The sequence below is a fragment of the Syngnathus acus genome, chromosome 6 (assembly GCF_901709675.1).
Source record: "Syngnathus acus chromosome 6, fSynAcu1.2, whole genome shotgun sequence".
Taxonomy (NCBI): Eukaryota; Metazoa; Chordata; class Actinopteri; order Syngnathiformes; family Syngnathidae; genus Syngnathus; species Syngnathus acus.
This window is the reverse complement of record NC_051092.1, coordinates 6007426-6024522: the sequence shown is the minus strand read 5'-3', so window position 1 is coordinate 6024522 and position 17097 is coordinate 6007426. Positions and strand designations below refer to the sequence as shown.

The 17097-nt window shown below is 42.5% G+C and overlaps 3 protein-coding genes across 6 annotated transcripts; 2 read left to right on the top strand and 1 right to left on the bottom strand.

Annotated features, from left to right (window-relative positions):
* The first annotated feature begins 577 nt into the window (after positions 1 to 577).
* has3 (hyaluronan synthase 3) lies at positions 578 to 6390 on the top strand. Of its 3 annotated transcripts, none has more exons than XM_037255259.1 (5): positions 578 to 1297; positions 3591 to 3684; positions 3757 to 4316; positions 4977 to 5078; positions 5155 to 6390. In XM_037255259.1, the coding sequence occupies exons 2-5, from the start codon at positions 3591 to 3593 to the stop codon at positions 6082 to 6084; spliced, it is 1686 nt and encodes a 561-aa protein (XP_037111154.1). In that variant the 5' UTR covers positions 578 to 1297; the 3' UTR covers positions 6085 to 6390. The 3 variants fall into 3 exon arrangements, with proteins under 3 accessions (XP_037111154.1, XP_037111155.1, XP_037111153.1); XM_037255260.1 differs by lacking the exon at positions 578 to 1297 and having other exon boundaries at positions 3579 to 3684; positions 5155 to 5488; positions 5606 to 6390; XM_037255258.1 differs by lacking the exon at positions 578 to 1297 and having other exon boundaries at positions 3579 to 3684.
* Positions 6391 to 7810: 1420 nt separating this feature from the next.
* chtf8 (CTF8, chromosome transmission fidelity factor 8 homolog (S. cerevisiae)) lies at positions 7811 to 9522 on the bottom strand. Of its 2 annotated transcripts, XM_037255283.1 has the most exons (4): positions 9475 to 9522; positions 9346 to 9390; positions 9118 to 9241; positions 7811 to 8245 (listed from the first exon to the last, which is right to left on the bottom strand). In XM_037255283.1, the coding sequence occupies exons 2-4, from the start codon at positions 9363 to 9365 to the stop codon at positions 7982 to 7984; spliced, it is 408 nt and encodes a 135-aa protein (XP_037111178.1). In that variant the 5' UTR covers positions 9366 to 9390; positions 9475 to 9522; the 3' UTR covers positions 7811 to 7981. The 2 variants fall into 2 exon arrangements, with proteins under 2 accessions (XP_037111178.1, XP_037111177.1); XM_037255282.1 differs by having other exon boundaries at positions 9346 to 9522.
* Positions 9523 to 9563: 41 nt separating this feature from the next.
* Positions 9564 to 15748, top strand: utp4 (UTP4 small subunit processome component). The gene is made up of 16 exons (XM_037255065.1): positions 9564 to 9977; positions 10741 to 10929; positions 11012 to 11096; positions 11205 to 11294; positions 11389 to 11600; positions 11780 to 11951; positions 12405 to 12496; positions 12617 to 12713; positions 13441 to 13505; positions 13826 to 13945; positions 14128 to 14284; positions 14461 to 14567; positions 14655 to 14750; positions 14857 to 15042; positions 15134 to 15244; positions 15495 to 15748. Exons 1-16 carry the CDS (start codon positions 9819 to 9821, stop codon positions 15609 to 15611), a joined length of 2055 nt encoding a protein of 684 aa, XP_037110960.1. The 5' UTR covers positions 9564 to 9818; the 3' UTR covers positions 15612 to 15748.
* The last annotated feature ends 1349 nt before the right edge of the window (positions 15749 to 17097 follow it).

Genomic DNA, 17097 nt, shown 5'->3' with positions numbered 1-17097 from the left:
ATTAGAGAGAACAGTAAAAACAGCCAGCCATTATTTTTTGACATATTCATGTGGTATAAAAAATGGCTGGGTGGATCCATAACACAATTTTTTGTGCAACATTTCATGTTAAAAGATTAAAATGTCGCCTTGATTAAAAATTTAACAAGGCTATGAATCCCTTGACTGTATAACTTTTAACTGGAGGAATGACGATCCAGTTCCCACACACGAGGGGCCTGTTTTTACCTACTCCGTCCGATTGTTTTGTCTCATTTCTTTCCCTGTGATTGTCCCGAAGACAATCAAACTTTTTGTTTTATTCCAGGAGAAGACTCTCCCACCATGTGTTCCCCAATCATCAAGTTAAAGGTCATGCAGAGAGGCGTGAGAGGGAGGAATATTAAGTAGCTACCCTTTCTGCTTCATCTCCCTAACAGACAAGTGCACACTATTTATTACTGGATTTTAATGAAGTATCTAAGTAGTAGCCTCATATCGATCCCACTGAGGCATGCAGGCAGTCTGTGTCATGGAAGCTGCAGCTAAGCCTCAGAGCAGGGGAGGGAAGGAGGGAGGGAAGAATAAATAAAGTCATAATAGATGCTTTGAGTCAGGCGGCGGGAAGGCGAGAGGTGGCTCCACGCAACCAAACAGTCCCGTGGCTTGTTGGATTCCGCTGGCTGCATTGCAGTGAGAAAGCCAAGGTAGAGCTTCAGTGTACAGGTACAGGAGGGGGAAGAGGAGAGTGAGAGGCGAAGACAGGACGGTGGTGGCGTGAGGTAAGAGCCGATAGTGCAACCGAGGGGGAGAGAGATGGAGGCTCATCTGCGCACTGGAGGTTTGAAGTGGAGCTGATATTGCGGCACAAGGACGGCTGGAGCGCTGGAGATGAAGCATGGGTAACCTTCAACCTTCTTAACCTCTTTGACCTCCCAGTGGGCCAGCCAGGATGGAAAACTAGGAGAAGAGCTGGACTGATCTGACCAATCTTCAAGGGCTTCATCAGAGAGCACGTCCTGGGAGACAGAAGGGGGAGGGGGGTGGAGGTAGAAGAGGAGGAGGTGGTCGGTGGGGGGCTGTCTCTCAGAAGTGGTCTCGCAGTGGTTTCGGCTGCCGGCTGTATTTTTGGGATCCTGCGAATGGAGCGAGTGCGCTGGAATAAAGATGTAGTGTGAGCCGGTGGAAGGAGGGGGACCAAACAAGGAGAGCGCTGTGCTAAGGGAAGGAGAGGACGTCCCAGCTGGGCGCACAGACTGGGAGGACAGATCTTTGGGGGGGAGACAAAGACGGCCGGTGGGTCTGCTGGATCAGGAAGGTAAGGAAGGCATTCAATTTCCTACTACGAGGAGACAGCGGTGCGTCCTTATAATGTAAATTGATGCCCACTGGGAGAGGAGAAAAGATCCATTCCCCCACCCCCTCCCACTTTTTTTAACTTTAGTATTCAAACAGGACTCAGGATTAGTGTTAAAGCCATAATTAGATGGATTCAATTGTGAGGGTTTGTTGTTAAGAAATGAATGAAAGTCTTCATCCATGAGCAAACATGTTCTCAGGGACTGACACTGAATGGAAAAGTTTTTAAAAGCTTGAGGAAGCGACATTAAAGTTGAGTTAGAAGATGCAGGACAAAGAGCTGAGTGTGTTCATGTTTGTGGGGCAAATGTGTTTGCAATGTGGGGTAGAGAAACCGTGGTGTGTGCATGGGTAGGTGCACTTGTTTGGGTGCAGTACATGCATATTCATCTCATATGTGCGTGTGTGTGTTTGAGTATAATCTGAATTCCAAAATATGTCCGGTTTTAATTGAGCCTGTCAGACAGGAATTCATCTTAATGATGTAAACTATTGCGGTTGCAGAGGTGCGGGCCTTCCAAATGAACGGTGATGTCATTGGTTGTCATTCGGAAAGTTAGACTGAAAAACATGCTTAAATCTGTGAATGATATTTGGACACAAGTAGAAACAATTTGGTGACACACATACATATTTTCTATTGAAAAGAAAGAAGACTGTTAAGGAATATCAGTTTGCCAAACACCAATTTTAAGATCTGGTATAATGCAAATATGGGCAATAATGGGGATGACATCAGAGTCTTCCACATTGAAGCAAAATCGGTTCCAGGATGATGGTCAACCTCCAATTTAGTCAGATTTGGGGAGCTTGTAGGAATTAATTTGAGGGTCAAGCTCTCATAAAAAAAAAATCTTTTGCTTTCTAACATTGATTTTTTTTCCCACCAGCTACATTAGAATATTTTACCCCCTAAACAGTGCTCATATACAGTATCTATTTTATTTTATGTCATCTCAATAAGCTGTACATGTGTACACGGGCCTCTCAGAGCTGAGCGTAATGAGATAAATAAATCGGGTTGTGTCTGCTGTCAAGGTCTGGTGGGGAGGTTTTGATGGGGGTTGGTTAGGAGGAAATGTTAGGAATGAAAGGATGGAATTGTAGCTCCAGGTACGCCGGTTCTGAGCACCAGCCACACCCAGACTGACCTTTAATCAGCTTTATAACCCCTCCAGGCAACAAAGGATCAGGGATATTCTCGTGAGAATTTCATATGAAAAAACACTCATGTTAGACTCTATATATTGCGCAACCATTTTTTTTTTCTTTCAGAAGTAGCCTCCATGTAAGCTACCATTTTTCAAAATGGTGCATTACAGTTTGTACAAAGTCCTACTATATTCTCATGAGGACAGGCTAAAGAGGGAGTGCTAGATGCTTGACTAAGGGGACATCTGGCGAGGGACAGGATGGAGGAAGATGAAAGATACAACACTGAGGCTGTGCATCCATGAAGTGTTTTACTTGATGGGGCCAATTTCCATCGCTACAAAATGGCCAATGCTCAAAAATCATACTGGCATTCCTCCAACAAACACCTCCATTTTTATATACATAGCAAGCTTTAGTCCCGCAACCCTATACTCCCCAAGTTGAATCATGACAATTAATGTAAATGCTCTATATTTATTGAATGTGGAAATTGAATGAGCTCTGGGACTGCTCACATCGTAATAGTGGTAATCAAATTGGCAGTGGCAGGACTGGAATTTTATGTTGGGATTTGTTTAAGTTGTACTGAAGATATATTAGGAGTGATTGTTCTTATTGTACCTACTACTATTACCAAATGGATCCTCCAATCTGAGAAATCTTTAGGTAGAAAGTCCAACTCCAAGTTGCTCTTCAGTCTACAAAGTGAAACTCTTCCCAAGGGCGCTAAAAGTAATCAACTGCGTAGTATAGTAAGTGTCCGTGATGAATTTATTTCGTTTCCAGGCTGTGACGTTCAACGTTCATGTTTTTTCCCTGTGTATTCATGATGTCATCCAGAGGCTAATGATGTGTTTTCAGCTGATGGGGGAAAAAAAACCCAGGAAATCGCATTTGAGTCAATTCATGACACCTTTCAAGCTTTCCAAAAGACTCGCATACTGTATGTACCGCTAATGTCAAAGCACGAACTGTGACAGAAATCACAAATTCATGCTCCGCTGAAAACAGTTTTCTCGAGTCATCGCTATTTCTTTCCATCTTCTGCTGCGCTGCATTTACGTGCTGATCCTAATCTTATTGCGATGCCCCTTCAGATGACCTCTTGCTGCAGAAATGCGGTGAACATCGTGGTCACCACCGTTTTTGCAGCGGTGGTCCTCTTCACCATCCTGCTGGCCTACATCACAGGTTTAGCATCTTTATAGCGGTCATTTATTTCCAAGTACTTATTTGAGTTAACTTTGTTCTTGTGCTTTGCAGGTTACCAGTTTATTCAAACTGAGCAGCACCACCTGTCCTTCGGCCTCTATGGCGCTTTCCTCTCCCTCCACCTTCTCCTCCAGAGCCTTTTTGCCTTTCTGGAGCATCGGCAGATGAAGATCCCCACTCACCCTCAACATCTCCGCCGAACTGTGGCCCTCTGCATCGCCGCCTACCAGGAGGACCCAGACTACTTAAGGAAGTGTCTGCGGAGTATCAGACGGATTTCTTTCCCAGGATTAAAAGTAGTGCTGGTGGTGGATGGAAACAGACCAGAAGACCGTTACATGATGGACATTTTCCAGGAGGTGATGGGTGGGGCTGACCAAGCGGGCAGCATGGTGTGGAAGGGAAACTATCACAGCGATGGAAGCGGTGGAGTCGGAGTTGGAGTCAGAGGTGGAGTCAGAGGGAGCACAGTTCACATGGAGGAAGCATTACGGGTGACTCGGCTGGTCAGAAGTTGCCGCTTTTCCTGCATCATGCAGGAGTGGGGAGGGAAGAGAGAAGTCATGTATACAGCTTTTAAAGCGCTGGGGGACACTGTGGATTATGTGCAGGTAAGGACCACACACTAATAAGAGTCTTGATGATATGATTCTGGTTGGTAAGGACTGAAATAAATATCAAATCATCCAGGAGGCTATATCGTATACAATGATCACTTGAGATACTCGGATCATTTATTCTTTGACCACGTTCGTAGTATACCTCAAAGCATTCTCATCTCATTTTTAAATTTTCAAATCATTGTCTCAAATAAACTTTTCCCCTTTAAAACAGTAAAAAAAGAAAAAAGCCATTAATCTGTTCCCGACCCCTGTTAAACAGTAAAAAAAATTGTAATGTGATTCTTCATCATAGAAATACCATAGTACGGTATTGAATGAATCGTTATTTCGAACATGATTTAAAGAATAAAAACAATATTATATTGTATAAGAATGATGCAGTCTTGCCAATAAAATTGCAATACAAATAACAAAAGTAACATATATAATATATATATTTTGTAGTGCCCTATCTACGGAACATACTGTAGGGCAGAACCACCTAGGATACTCTGAACAGTGGTACAGTAAATAAATGCCTGGCATACTTGAATTAACAACGGCCAAATGCCATCTGTTTTACGTCTTTTGTTCTCAAGCTAATGGATAAGGTCATGGGCCGCAAAGATTTAGGCATCTGTCCTTAGCATGTGCTTGTGCCTTTTCCAGGTGTGTGACTCGGACACAGTTCTGGACCCAGCATGTACCATTGAGATGCTGAAGATCTTCGAGGAAGATACGACAGTAGGAGGAGTAGGCGGAGATGTACAGGTAGAACATGAGTCAGAGTTCAACACAAAAATCTCTCTTGGCAACGGATGAACATGCAGTTCTTTTCCTTTCACAGATCCTGAACAAGTATGACTCCTGGATCTCCTTCCTCAGCAGTGTACGCTACTGGATGGCCTTTAACATTGAGCGTGCCTGCCAGTCCTACTTTGGATGCGTCCAGTGTATCAGCGGCCCTCTGGGAATGTACAGAAACTGCCTTCTCCAGCGCTTCCTAGAGGCTTGGTACCATCAAACCTTCCTGGGCTCCAAGTGCAGCTTCGGCGATGACCGTCACCTCACCAACCGAGTGCTAAGCTTCGGCTACAAGACAAAATATACAGCCCGATCACAGTGTCAGACTGAAACGCCAACCCAGTACCTGCGTTGGCTCAACCAGCAGACTCGCTGGAGTAAGTCGTACTTCCGCGAGTGGCTTTATAATGCTTTGTGGTTTCACAAGCACAGCCTCTGGATGACCTATGAGTCTGTGGTCACTGGTTTCTTCCCGTTCTTCTTGGTCGCCACAGTCATCCATCTCTTCTACCGTGGAAGGCTGTGGAACATCTTGCTCTTCCTGTTGACCGTCCAGCTGGTTGGGATGCTGAAGGCCACCTACGCCTGTTTCTTGCGTGGTAGCCTGGTCATGATCTTCATGTCGCTCTATTCTCTGCTCTACATGTCGAGCTTACTCCCTGCCAAAATATTTGCCTTGCTCACAATCAACAAAGCAGGCTGGGGAACTTCAGGCCGCAGGAAGCTTGTGGTCAACCTGATCGGGGCTGTCCCTGTGACAGTGTGGACGATGGTGCTGCTCGGAGGCGTGGTGTATACAATTTACTGTGAAACGCAACAGCCGTTGAGCGAATCCGAAAAGGTCTTGTTGATATCGGGGACGATACTGTATGCCTGCTACTGGCTCATTCTGCTGGTGCTTTACCTTGCGATTGTAGCCAAACGATGTAACAAGCGGCAAGAGCAGTATCGCCTGCCGTATGTTGAGGCATAAAACTGCTTCAAGAAGTTGCTAATATGAAGGCCAACTGCTGTATCCTCACACCTTTGTGAACTGCTGGAGCAAATGCACAGTCATGTCTGTAGTGCCAGTGCTAAAAAGGTGGGGATGTGAAATCCAAGCAGCAGGGAGCAGATCCAGTTGGGGGGGAACTTGTGAGCTATGACTGAGTCCAGGAAGCACAACACTGCTTGCGCTGAAAGGAAAGATCATGTACTCTATTTGAACATCATGAAGTTCATGGGTAGCGGTTAGCTGACAACAAAAGCGGTCCAGAACAGGGCTTGTGATGAGAACAAAGAATTAATCAAATGGAATGAAGTGGAGTAAAGATGGTTGAGATTAGGGCTTCAACAACCAAATAAATTAACACGAGGACAGCAAAGAAGATTCAAGTCACAGTCTCTCAGAGGTGTCAATTCCTGAAATAATATCTCCAGGAAACATGCTGAATAATTATTTAGGTTTGATTATAAAACGGATCAAACCTATTCATTTTAGGAAGTGAGATAGAGAAATTAACAAAATGAAACGGCCATATTCTGACTGAGATGGCTCCGATCAATCTATCGAGCAAGTGGATTAGGTTAAAAGCTCAAAGAATGTGTCAGGGTGGCTGTCTATCCTTCAGCCTGTCCCAAAGTTGATCAAGTGGCTATCCAAAGCCAGTGGCATCCTCTTAGAACTTGATAAAACGGGAATTTTGACGCTGTTGTACGAATCGCTGTCATGCCAATTCTTGTTTGTCTGTGTGCCCTGCGATTGGCTGGCGACCAGTTCAGGGTGTCCCCCGCCTCCTGCCCGAAGTCAGCTGGGATAGGCTCCAGCACCCTCGCAAGGAGAAGCGGTTCAGAAAACGGATGTACCATGTCAAATTTACCTTCCAGCTATTTCTATTCCTTATTTTGTTCTGGTGAGTTTTTAGCTTAGTGATCCCTGAGGTGCCAGAGCATCATCTGTGCAGCAAGTAATATTTGAACCAAAGGGCACTCTTCTCTTGACCTTTTACAGTAGAAGAAAATGCTTTTAACTGTAACTGAGGACCAAATATATTTCCTTGTGAGAGACTTGGGAACCTCGTGTTTGAGTGTTTCACACTCTTTTCCTGTTATCCGAGCAAAATGACTGTGACAATTCGGTGTCCGACTGTCAAATCTCTCCTGTTTGATGATGATCTCAAGAAATCACTGGAATGTTTCTCACTCAATAAAATGTGTTCTGCTTTTGACAGAATGGAGCCATTCATTCATACTTGAGTGTTTCCATGTTTGTATTTCATTCAGTATGCCGTGTTGAAACGTAGACTACTGAGGGTCGTGAGATCTGACACAATCATCGCTTATTTAAGAAATATAGGCAGTCGTAGCTCTAAAATTGAAAATTTTACACTGAAGCCACGTGGTCGTATCGGATTGCTTTTGGCCGATAACACTCATGGACGATCCGTATCGGTAGCACAAAATAGTGATTGGAACATCCCTACAATATAGTGTATACTGATCAAACCTAACGTCTGGTCTTTTTTTAGGAAAAGGCAAGTTTCCGACAAAAAAATTCAAGCTTACACGTCTACTTACTTGCTTTAATGCTTTGCCCCAAAACAGTTAAGCATCAAAACAGAAATGCTAAATCTCAATACGACATTAAATGACAACAGCATTTGAAAATACAGCCTCAATTGACTAAGCTTTGACATGATTGTCAAAGTGTTTTTTTTTTGTTTTTTTTCTCTTGAAGACAGGTCAGCCTAAACACATCATGGCATTAGCTGAAAAATTCGGTTAGGGTTGCAGGCACACCAGAGACCTAACTGCTTGTAAACAAATATAAAACCTCTGTTTTCATAATATCGGCCACCACATAAGTACTGTGTTGTAATGCAGTTTATACACTATACTTTCTTGGGTACATTAGTGATGATGGGTTTGGGTCGCGTCTTAAAGATAAGTTTTCTCTTGATGAGTGCCGACACGGAGTAGGAGGTTGAGTCATGCAGCTCGGTTTTCATGGCAACCTGGGAGGCATTGTGGTAGTCGGTGCTGTCCATAACGTCCTGTGATTGGGCAGGATGCTTAGTAAGGACGGCAAAGGCTTTTTCCAGTTTGACCTGCTTCCCGTACAATATGTGATGTCCTACAATTAACACAGGCACCCCCTGTTGGAAAGAGAAAGGACAACGGGGCTGATTAAAAATCAAGACAACGTAGAGAACAAGCAACTCTGATTTAGCGGGGAATTGGGTTTACTTTATAACAATGTAGATATTTTAAAGGGAAAAAAGGCCAATCGCAGGGAACAAGTGATTCTTATCAGTAGGTCTGGAGCCAAAAGTTCCAAATCGCTTATCCTCACAAGGGTCGCGAGGCTGCTGGAGCCTATCCCAGCTGACTTCGGGCAGTAGGCGGGGTTCACCCTGAACTGGTCGCCAGCCAATCGTTTAAAAACGTCCTTAAGATGTATTTTCAAAGGGTTTTTCTAAGAAAAATTAAAAAGGTCTGTTCTTGATTTCTGTAAAATATGTCACAACTTTGAAACACTAGAAAAATGCAGGCCCCAGGTTGATGTCACTTGAGACCCTCTGCTCTGGCCAAACACATTCACAGAACAATCACACCTATGGACAAGTGAAAATATTTTATTGGGTTTGGAAGCGTTTTCATGAGTTAAGTGGGCATGTAGCAACCACAAAGTGGCCAGGGACTTGAATGAGTGTATGATGGCTAATTTAAATCCACTGAGTCATTTTTGAAGGCCTTACAAAGACTATTGCATGCAAACAACAAACTGCATAAATAGTCAAACTAAGTAACAAATTCACTTTGACCTATGTTATGCACACAACAAAGATAATTAAATGTTTTAAATGAGTATACATGTATATGTTACCCTTATTTAGGGCTTTGGATATCAGCAATATTAGAATAATGTCATATATACAGCGCTGTATTTTGATTATTGAGTGTGGTTCAGTGTCAGCAAATATGTAAACATCTTCAGCATTCTTAACGAACATTGTTCATCGTTTACCTCTTTGGTGTAAAGCAGGTCTCCCATTACATTACCTGCCAGACCAGAGTTGTGTCTGGAGATCATCTCTCCCTGCAGCTCGATCAACAGCCACTCAGGAGGACTGCTGCCATCAACACTTCCTCTACAGTCATAAATCAGATGAATACATATTGACAAGTAGTATTAGTTACATATACTGCACGAATAGTAACCTCAAAAGTCAACAATAGAGCATTCGCTTTTTACCTTATGACTATTTGAACCATTGTGGACACTCGTACTCCTCAATTCATTAACAAAGTACACAAAAAACAATAAATGCACATTAAATACAAGTAACCACACATAGCGAAGCCTCGCCAAAAAAGGTCTTTCGATGATGTTGACAGTCACGTTTCCCGCCAGACGCCGGTGGGCTGGGTCCCTGATTCATGACGTAGTTCCGGTTAGTACCGCCTGTAGGTTGTTCATTTCCGGGTCAGATGTTCCTAACGTGGCTGCCCATGTTTTCCAGCGTGTGTCAAAGTTGTGTGAATCTTTATTATAACGTGAGAACTCGTAATCTTCAACGTGTTCTTCCGGCCAACTTTCACGCGCTTATTTTTTTCCCCACGTGTTAGCTGTTTAACTCGCTAGCACGTAGCGAAAGCACGTGTTTGCCAGGCTCCCCCCTACTCGTGTAGGAGCTACCTGAGCGTGGCTTTTCCCTTTCGAACAAAATGGGTGAGTTTAAGGTGCACCGGGTTCGTTTCTTCGACTACATGCCCAGCGCTATCCGAGCCATGGCGTTCAATAGCCGCACTGAGAGGCTTGCAGTGGCCCGGGCTGACGGGACTGTGGAGGTCTTTAACTTCACTGACCACTACTTCCAAGAGAAGGTAAGCTTGTGGTCAGCTCACTCAACTCTCACCTTGATTGCTGTATTCCAATTTAATGAGAAATGGCATTTAACAAACCAAGCATTCAACCACATGAACGATTTAATCAGAATGTTTTTTTTTATTATTATTAAAGACATTTGCTTCCCCTTACAAACATCAACTTTCACTTTGGGGTAAAAATAGAATGCAATGACTTTATTGTCATTGTCCAACTGATGTACAACGAAAGTGAGATATTCTACTAGTGGGGGCTGCTGCCACGAAAGGCAGGCAAATGAGTCTTGGTAATGTCCCTTTTGGTACTATTTAAAGTAACTTTTAACATTTTATTTTATGCTTTGTTTCTTGTTGACTACTTTGTACACTTGGTATGGATGTAGTTTTTTACTATTAGACACCTTCAATTTCCCTGTTTGGGATCAATAATCTAGCCATCCATCATTTTTGTGCATTTTCTTTGTACTACCAATTTGAATTGTCCTGTTTTTGTTTAAATAACATGATGAAAAATAAAACATTTCTTGAATATGATTCTCCAATTGACAAAATAACCATTAGTTAATAAAAAAAAAAAAAAGAATGTAAAATTGAGATTCATCTACATCAAAAATAAGTGATGGTTTTGGCCCTAATTGTTGTGGCCCTACAGGAAAATCACCTACGGAAGCGAATGATTGTATTCTGGAACTGAGAATAACAGTTTTTATTCTTATGTTTGAACGTATAATTGTGCAGTGACCATTTCCACTCTTTTGGTAAGGTGATTCCTGGTCAGGATAACGCCGGCATTGAGGCTCTGTGCTGGGTGGGTCAGCGTCTCTTCAGTGCTGGCTTGCGTGGGGAGATCACAGAATATGACCTCGAGAACTTGCAGCCCATGTACACTGTGGATGCCTATGGGGGACCGATCTGGGCCATCAGCTGCAACAGCAAGGGAACCCTGCTGGCTGTAAATTAGCACCTTCTTTCTTTTTGTTCACTCAATCTGTCAGCGTTTTAATTTGGATAGATGATGCATATTTTTGTATCAGGTTGGCTGTGAAGATGGGACAGTGAAGATATTTGAAATACTCGAGGGCAAGATTCACTTTCAGACAAACTTCAATAGGCAGAAAAGTAAGACCATTTTTGAGAGAATCTTCGTTATTTTGCCAGCGCACACACACCGCATGTGGCATGTGTCTTTACAGCCATTGTGACACGTCTGTTACTGAAATCTTGTAGGTCGTGTCATCAGTCTTTGCTGGCATCCCTCTGGCACGCAGTTGGCCGCAGGCATGATGGACATGATCCGAATATTTGATGTTGAGACTGGTAATTTGATTCAAACCCGACATAAATGTATGCCGAACACATGGTACATGGATAAAAATGACCCTTTTGTTTTTGGTGGCTATGCTTATTTCAGGTCAGAGCTTGCACAGAATGCTTGTTGATAGAGCTGCGCAAGCATCCAAAACCAAGGAGGTGGTGGTTTGGAGCATGGTCTTCTTATCTAATCACACTGTCATCAGTGGTGATTCTGCTGGAAAGGTCCAGATATGGGACGGAATTACAGGAACACTCGTCCGCACTCACCTCCTCGCCAAGTGTGACGTGCTTTCGCTTTCTGTATCCGAGGCAAGTGGGGCATTAGTTGAAGCAACACATTTCCAAATGTAGTGTGTCATTATTTTAGTCCAAATACATAGAACTACATAGATAAACGTGCGTTTCAGAGCATTATAAGGGATTGTTTCCAAAATCAGACTTTGCAAAGTATGTATATGGTGCATGTAAATGAATTGCTTATTTTGCAGGATGAAAACAGCCTAGTAGCAGGAACGTCAGAAGGCACTGTTGCCCAATTCGAATTTATTTCCCGCTCCTTCAACCACGAAGATAAGGACTGGGTCCGAACCAGAACCTTTAAACACCATTCACATGACGTGGGGGCACTGGTTCACACCGAGACTGCTGTTGTATCTGGAGGTTAGTTTTAAGTTTTTCTTCTGTGGTTGCTCTGCGGTATATTTTATGCTCCACCCCCCCTTCCTTTCAATATTTTATCAATTGTGGACCACCCCAAAGAGGATGTTTGAAAATGCCTGTTAATTGTGCTTGTTTTGTCGGGTTTTTGTTTGTTTGTTTGTTTGTTTGTTTGTTTGTTTGTTTGTTTTTTGGGTGACCTCATTGTGACAAAAAAATTAGTATATTTTCTTCAACTCATAAACTCCAGCTCACGATGCCATCTGGAATTGAACTTTAATCCATAGAATATGGAGACAAAGTTTGTGAAGATGTGGGATGACCACTGTGCGTTCCTGACTTTGTTCCTCTTTCAAACATTCATATAATAAGCCCTGATAGCCATCTGTGAAAAGAAACTTGTTATGAAGGCTAAGAAAGCAGCTAAAACATTTTTTATGGTTTCCACCTTGTCAGGTATGGATACACAGCTGATAATTCATCCCTTGCTGCACAATGTGGAGAAGAATACACAAGAGTCGGCTCAGCGTAAAATAATTTTCCCTCATGTGAGTACTGTAAATTTTGAATTTATTTCAGTTAGCCACATGAAAATGGATCCGTTTAATAATTGTTTGGGCAATCACAACGTAAAATACAAAATGTCAATGTGGTTCCCTTCTATGTAGAGGAGTTTGGTGTCTTGTGCCAAGAAGTCTGGACTGCTGCTCTTCCAGTTCCCTGATCATCTTGAGCTGTGGAGACTAGGGGAGAGTGAGGGGCATGGTGAGAAGACAATAACACGCCCAATTTTGATACCTGTGCTCATTTTGGATTCTCAAATATGAAGTGGTAATGTGTAGCCGTGAGGTATACCGTATGGGCTCGAATATACGACGGTGACATTAGACCCATTCGCAACGCTAGATGGCGCCAGATATCTTTAAAGCGAATGCTGAACTTAACTCCGCAGGCCAAAGCGAACTCCTGTCACGAAGAATAAAAATAAAAATAGCGGTAGCACGAAGAAGAAAAATAAAAAATAGCAGTAAGAAAGAAAGGAGAAGAAAATAAGAGATAACAGAAGATGGAGAAACAGTAGGTTTATTTACATTTCAAAACCCAGAAGCCAGTCATTTACAAGTGTGATTGCACTTTAGTTTACCTATCTAAATGTTCAGATATTAGGATGTGATACAGTTTTTGCATGATTTGAATGAGGCTAAATAACATGCTTTTTCTCTTGAATATATTGTTATACTCATTTATTTCAGATGTACTGTAATTATTTTCTGTATAAAATTTAAATTTGGTGTTCAAAAAGTCTAATTTCAAACTTGAGTCTTGAAAAAGAGGGGGGTCCTCTTATATTCGGGCCAATACGGTGGTCACGTGTCTAATTAACAGCACAGCTCAAAGCACTTGAAAGCCGCCAGTAAAGAATGACAAACCTTTGACGTATGTCAGCATACTGTAAACATGACCTTTAAAACACCACTATGTTGTTGACCAGGAAAGCCTGGTGATAGTCTACCTTTGAAGAGGAAACCAGAGAAACTGCTTCATCTGAAGAGGAAGGTATGTGGTGTGAAGTTCACCAAACTTGAGCCTGATACTTTTCTCTAGCGTTGACTGGTGAATTGTAAGAGGATCTGGACTTGATTCATATACTGGCATTGCATAAATGTACGGGCCAATCTGAGATGCCAAACATTTCAAGCGGATTATGAATTCTAAAAGTAGTGTTACGTGACTGCACATACAAGGCCACAACTTCCTCTCGTTGAGGACACTTATCTTTATTGACTCACTACGATTGCATATGGACCCAAAATTAACACTGCTGATCAGTAGAGAAACTTCTTACCAACTCTAATGACAAGCTGTGATGTGCGCAGGGCGAAGATAATATTTGGTGCAGTGCTCTGTCTCCATGCGGAGAGTGGCTGGCATACTCGACTCTCTCCAGCGTTCGTCTGTACAGGCTACAGGTCCTCAACAACATCAGCATTACAAAGGTGACCGCCTCGATGCTGACATGAAACCTGTTAAGTCGGACTTCTAGTAAAAGCATGAAACACTGTTGCGCCTCATGTACATTCTGTGTTTGATAATATTCATCTCAGACTCATGACATGCAAAGCCAGGTTGACCTGGCTCAAGATTACTCACCTCTTACCTTTTTTCGTCCTCACCTTAGGTTTCTAAAATACCCAAGATCCTTCACTCAGCCCAGCAGCTCTGCTTTTCCTCGGATTCCTCCAAACTCTTTGCATCCTGCAGCTTGTCATCAGTTGTTGTGGTCTCCCTCAGCCAGTCAGAGTGCAAATACATCCATACCCTTAAACCTCAGCCAGGTGTGATTGAAACTGACCTTTGTCTGGACTCATCTGACCTGCAATAATCCCTTGGTTATGCAGTTGATTGACTATAATGTATTGTTCCCCATGAATTAAGCAATGCACTGAACCGGCAAAAAGTGAACCGCAACATATAGCGATGGATGACAATCCAGTGTATGTTTGTGTTTCAGGTTCCCCACAGGCAGTCCACCTGTTGAATGCGAGTGACGATGGCAAATGGCTGGTTACAGCCAATACAGGCTGTGAGATCCACGTTTACAACCTTCAAAAGCTCAAGGTGATTTTAATTTTATTTTGACTGGACACAAGATGTGTGCCTGACTGGACACGGCTTCAACTTGTTCCTATTTGCATGTGCACGTAGCTTCACTGCACGCTGCCGGTGTACAGTTCCTGTCCTACCGCCTTGGCCATCCACCCAACCACTGGAAACCTCGTCACAGTGCATGCTGACCGGCAGGTGAACATCTCCGTCACTTTTGTTCATATCTCTTACTTGTGCAATACCCAAGATTAATGTTGCAATCACTTAACCTGCCCGTGATGTGTGCATCTACGCCACGCAGATATTTGAGTTCTCTCTAGTACAAAAGGAATACACCGATTGGAGTCGCAAGCTGCAGAATCATGGGCTGCACCCTCTGTGGCTGCAGAGGGACACGCCCATCACCCACGTCTCCTTCAACCCCAAGAACTCGGCTCATATTCTTCTGCGCGATGCATTTATGTTCTGCATCATTGACAAGAGCCTGGTGTGTGAACAGACTAAAATCCACCTTGATTGCCTTATTTTGTGGGGCGCGAAATTCAAATTAACAGGTCCTTTTTGTTTTCCCCACATAGCCCCTTCCTAAAGCAAAGTGGCAACTCTCCAATCAGATGGCACTAAGGAGTCTTCCCGCATTAGAGAGGACGGAATACAGCCATTCGTTCAAGATTTGCAAAACCTTTCAGGTATCCTTTATGATGCTGATTGTGCTTATGGTGATAGATAGATAGATAGATAGATAGATAGATAGATAGATAGATAGATAGATAGATAGATAGATAGATAGATAGATAGATAGATAGATAGATAGATAGATAGATAGATAGATAGATAGATAGATAGATAGATATGCAAGCAGGGAGGTGTTGAGTTTCTGAGCTTTCAGTTTAATAACTCAAAAGTAGCAATGTTGACTTTCACACTTTGCTTCCACAGCCTCTTTTGAGTTTGTCTCTGCTGGATGACCAGTCCTTAGTTGTGGTTGAGCGCCCCCTGTCGGACATCCAGTCTCAGCTGCCTGCACCTGTACGACGGAAAACGTTTGCCACCTAAACAAAAGCACGCAAATACAGCTTTTCACCGACTTGTCAGCATAGATATCAGAAGGTTGTTGCTGGAGCACATCCAAAAAACAGCCGGTTATCATTTTGTAAAACCATTTTGATAAATTAACACAATTATTACCATTATTCTTGTTTGTTCTGCTTGCTGTTCTCTTTAATTTTTGTTTTGTCAACGCTATCACGAGGTACTTAATATGTTAATGCTTTGTTTTGATCATCCTTGCAAGTCACACTTGCTGTGTCCAGTCCAAAGTTTACAAATGACGGAACAGCTCTAATTTCAGTTCGTCTGCTTTGGGAGATGAACTTAGTATGCATCAAAAAGTTTGGGCGCCGTTGTAATTTATCAAGATTTTCTACCATGAATCATTGATTATTCCGGTTAACCTTTTTTCCTCAATTTTTCTTATTTTCAACATGATTACAAATACATGATGCAGTCCTAAACCCCATCCTTGCCCACCCTCCTCAAACAAAACACTGTTTTGTACATGGTCACCTCAGTTAACAAAAATAACAAAAAATTACCGAAACATCTGCGTACACATACAATTTCCAGTATCCACCATCCAGTTACAATATGTACCTTGTATCAGAAAAAGACAAAAAATAAGTATTATTTAAGTATTAATATATAGCAAGTATATAGGAATATTTTAATAGACATTGAAACAACAAAATTATAACCAAGGGAATTGTAAATTAGGTCTACGTATTAGTTAAAAGATTAATAATACCAGCTTTTTCACTAAATGTTAAAGGTTCCTAAAAACATGCCATATTCATACAGTTTGTTCATAAAGAAATATTCTCTCGACTGCCATGCACTGTCTCATAAACTGGATCCAGGCTCCAAGTGAAAGTGGTTCAGATTTATTTTTGCTTTGGTCACTTCCATGTGCTAACAGTGTTTCCCAACCAGTGTGCCGTGGGAAATTGTCCAACATTAAATACCGAGCGCATTGTAAACAAGATCGCCAAACCACAGGTCAGTTAGCGCAAGGCCTGGTCAGCCACTTGCTAATCGTGCATGCGTATCAAATCGGAGAATCTTGAGATTTCATGTTGTGGCATCGGCACATACTCAGTTTATGCGCGTGTTGCTGTTAGTGTTGGCTCGTGAGTGAACGATTCGTTCAAAAGAACGATTTGATTTCAGTTCATATGACTTCAACCAGTAGTTGCCGGTAATGCGCATTGAAGCTGGTGCTAGTGATGTGCATTCCAGTTTTTAGCTGAACTGAATCTTTAGAATCCGTTCACTCAAAAGATTCGTTCTTTGATGAATCCCCCCCACACACACACTGATACAGCTTTTTTTTTTTTTTTTTTCCAGTGGGAACAACCCATACACATTAAACAATACAACTACACACAATGGGTTCAAAAGAACAAATCTTTTCAGTTCATATGACTTCAACCAGTAGGTGTCGGTAATGCCCATTGAAGCTGGTGCCACCTCGCCGTAAAAGAAA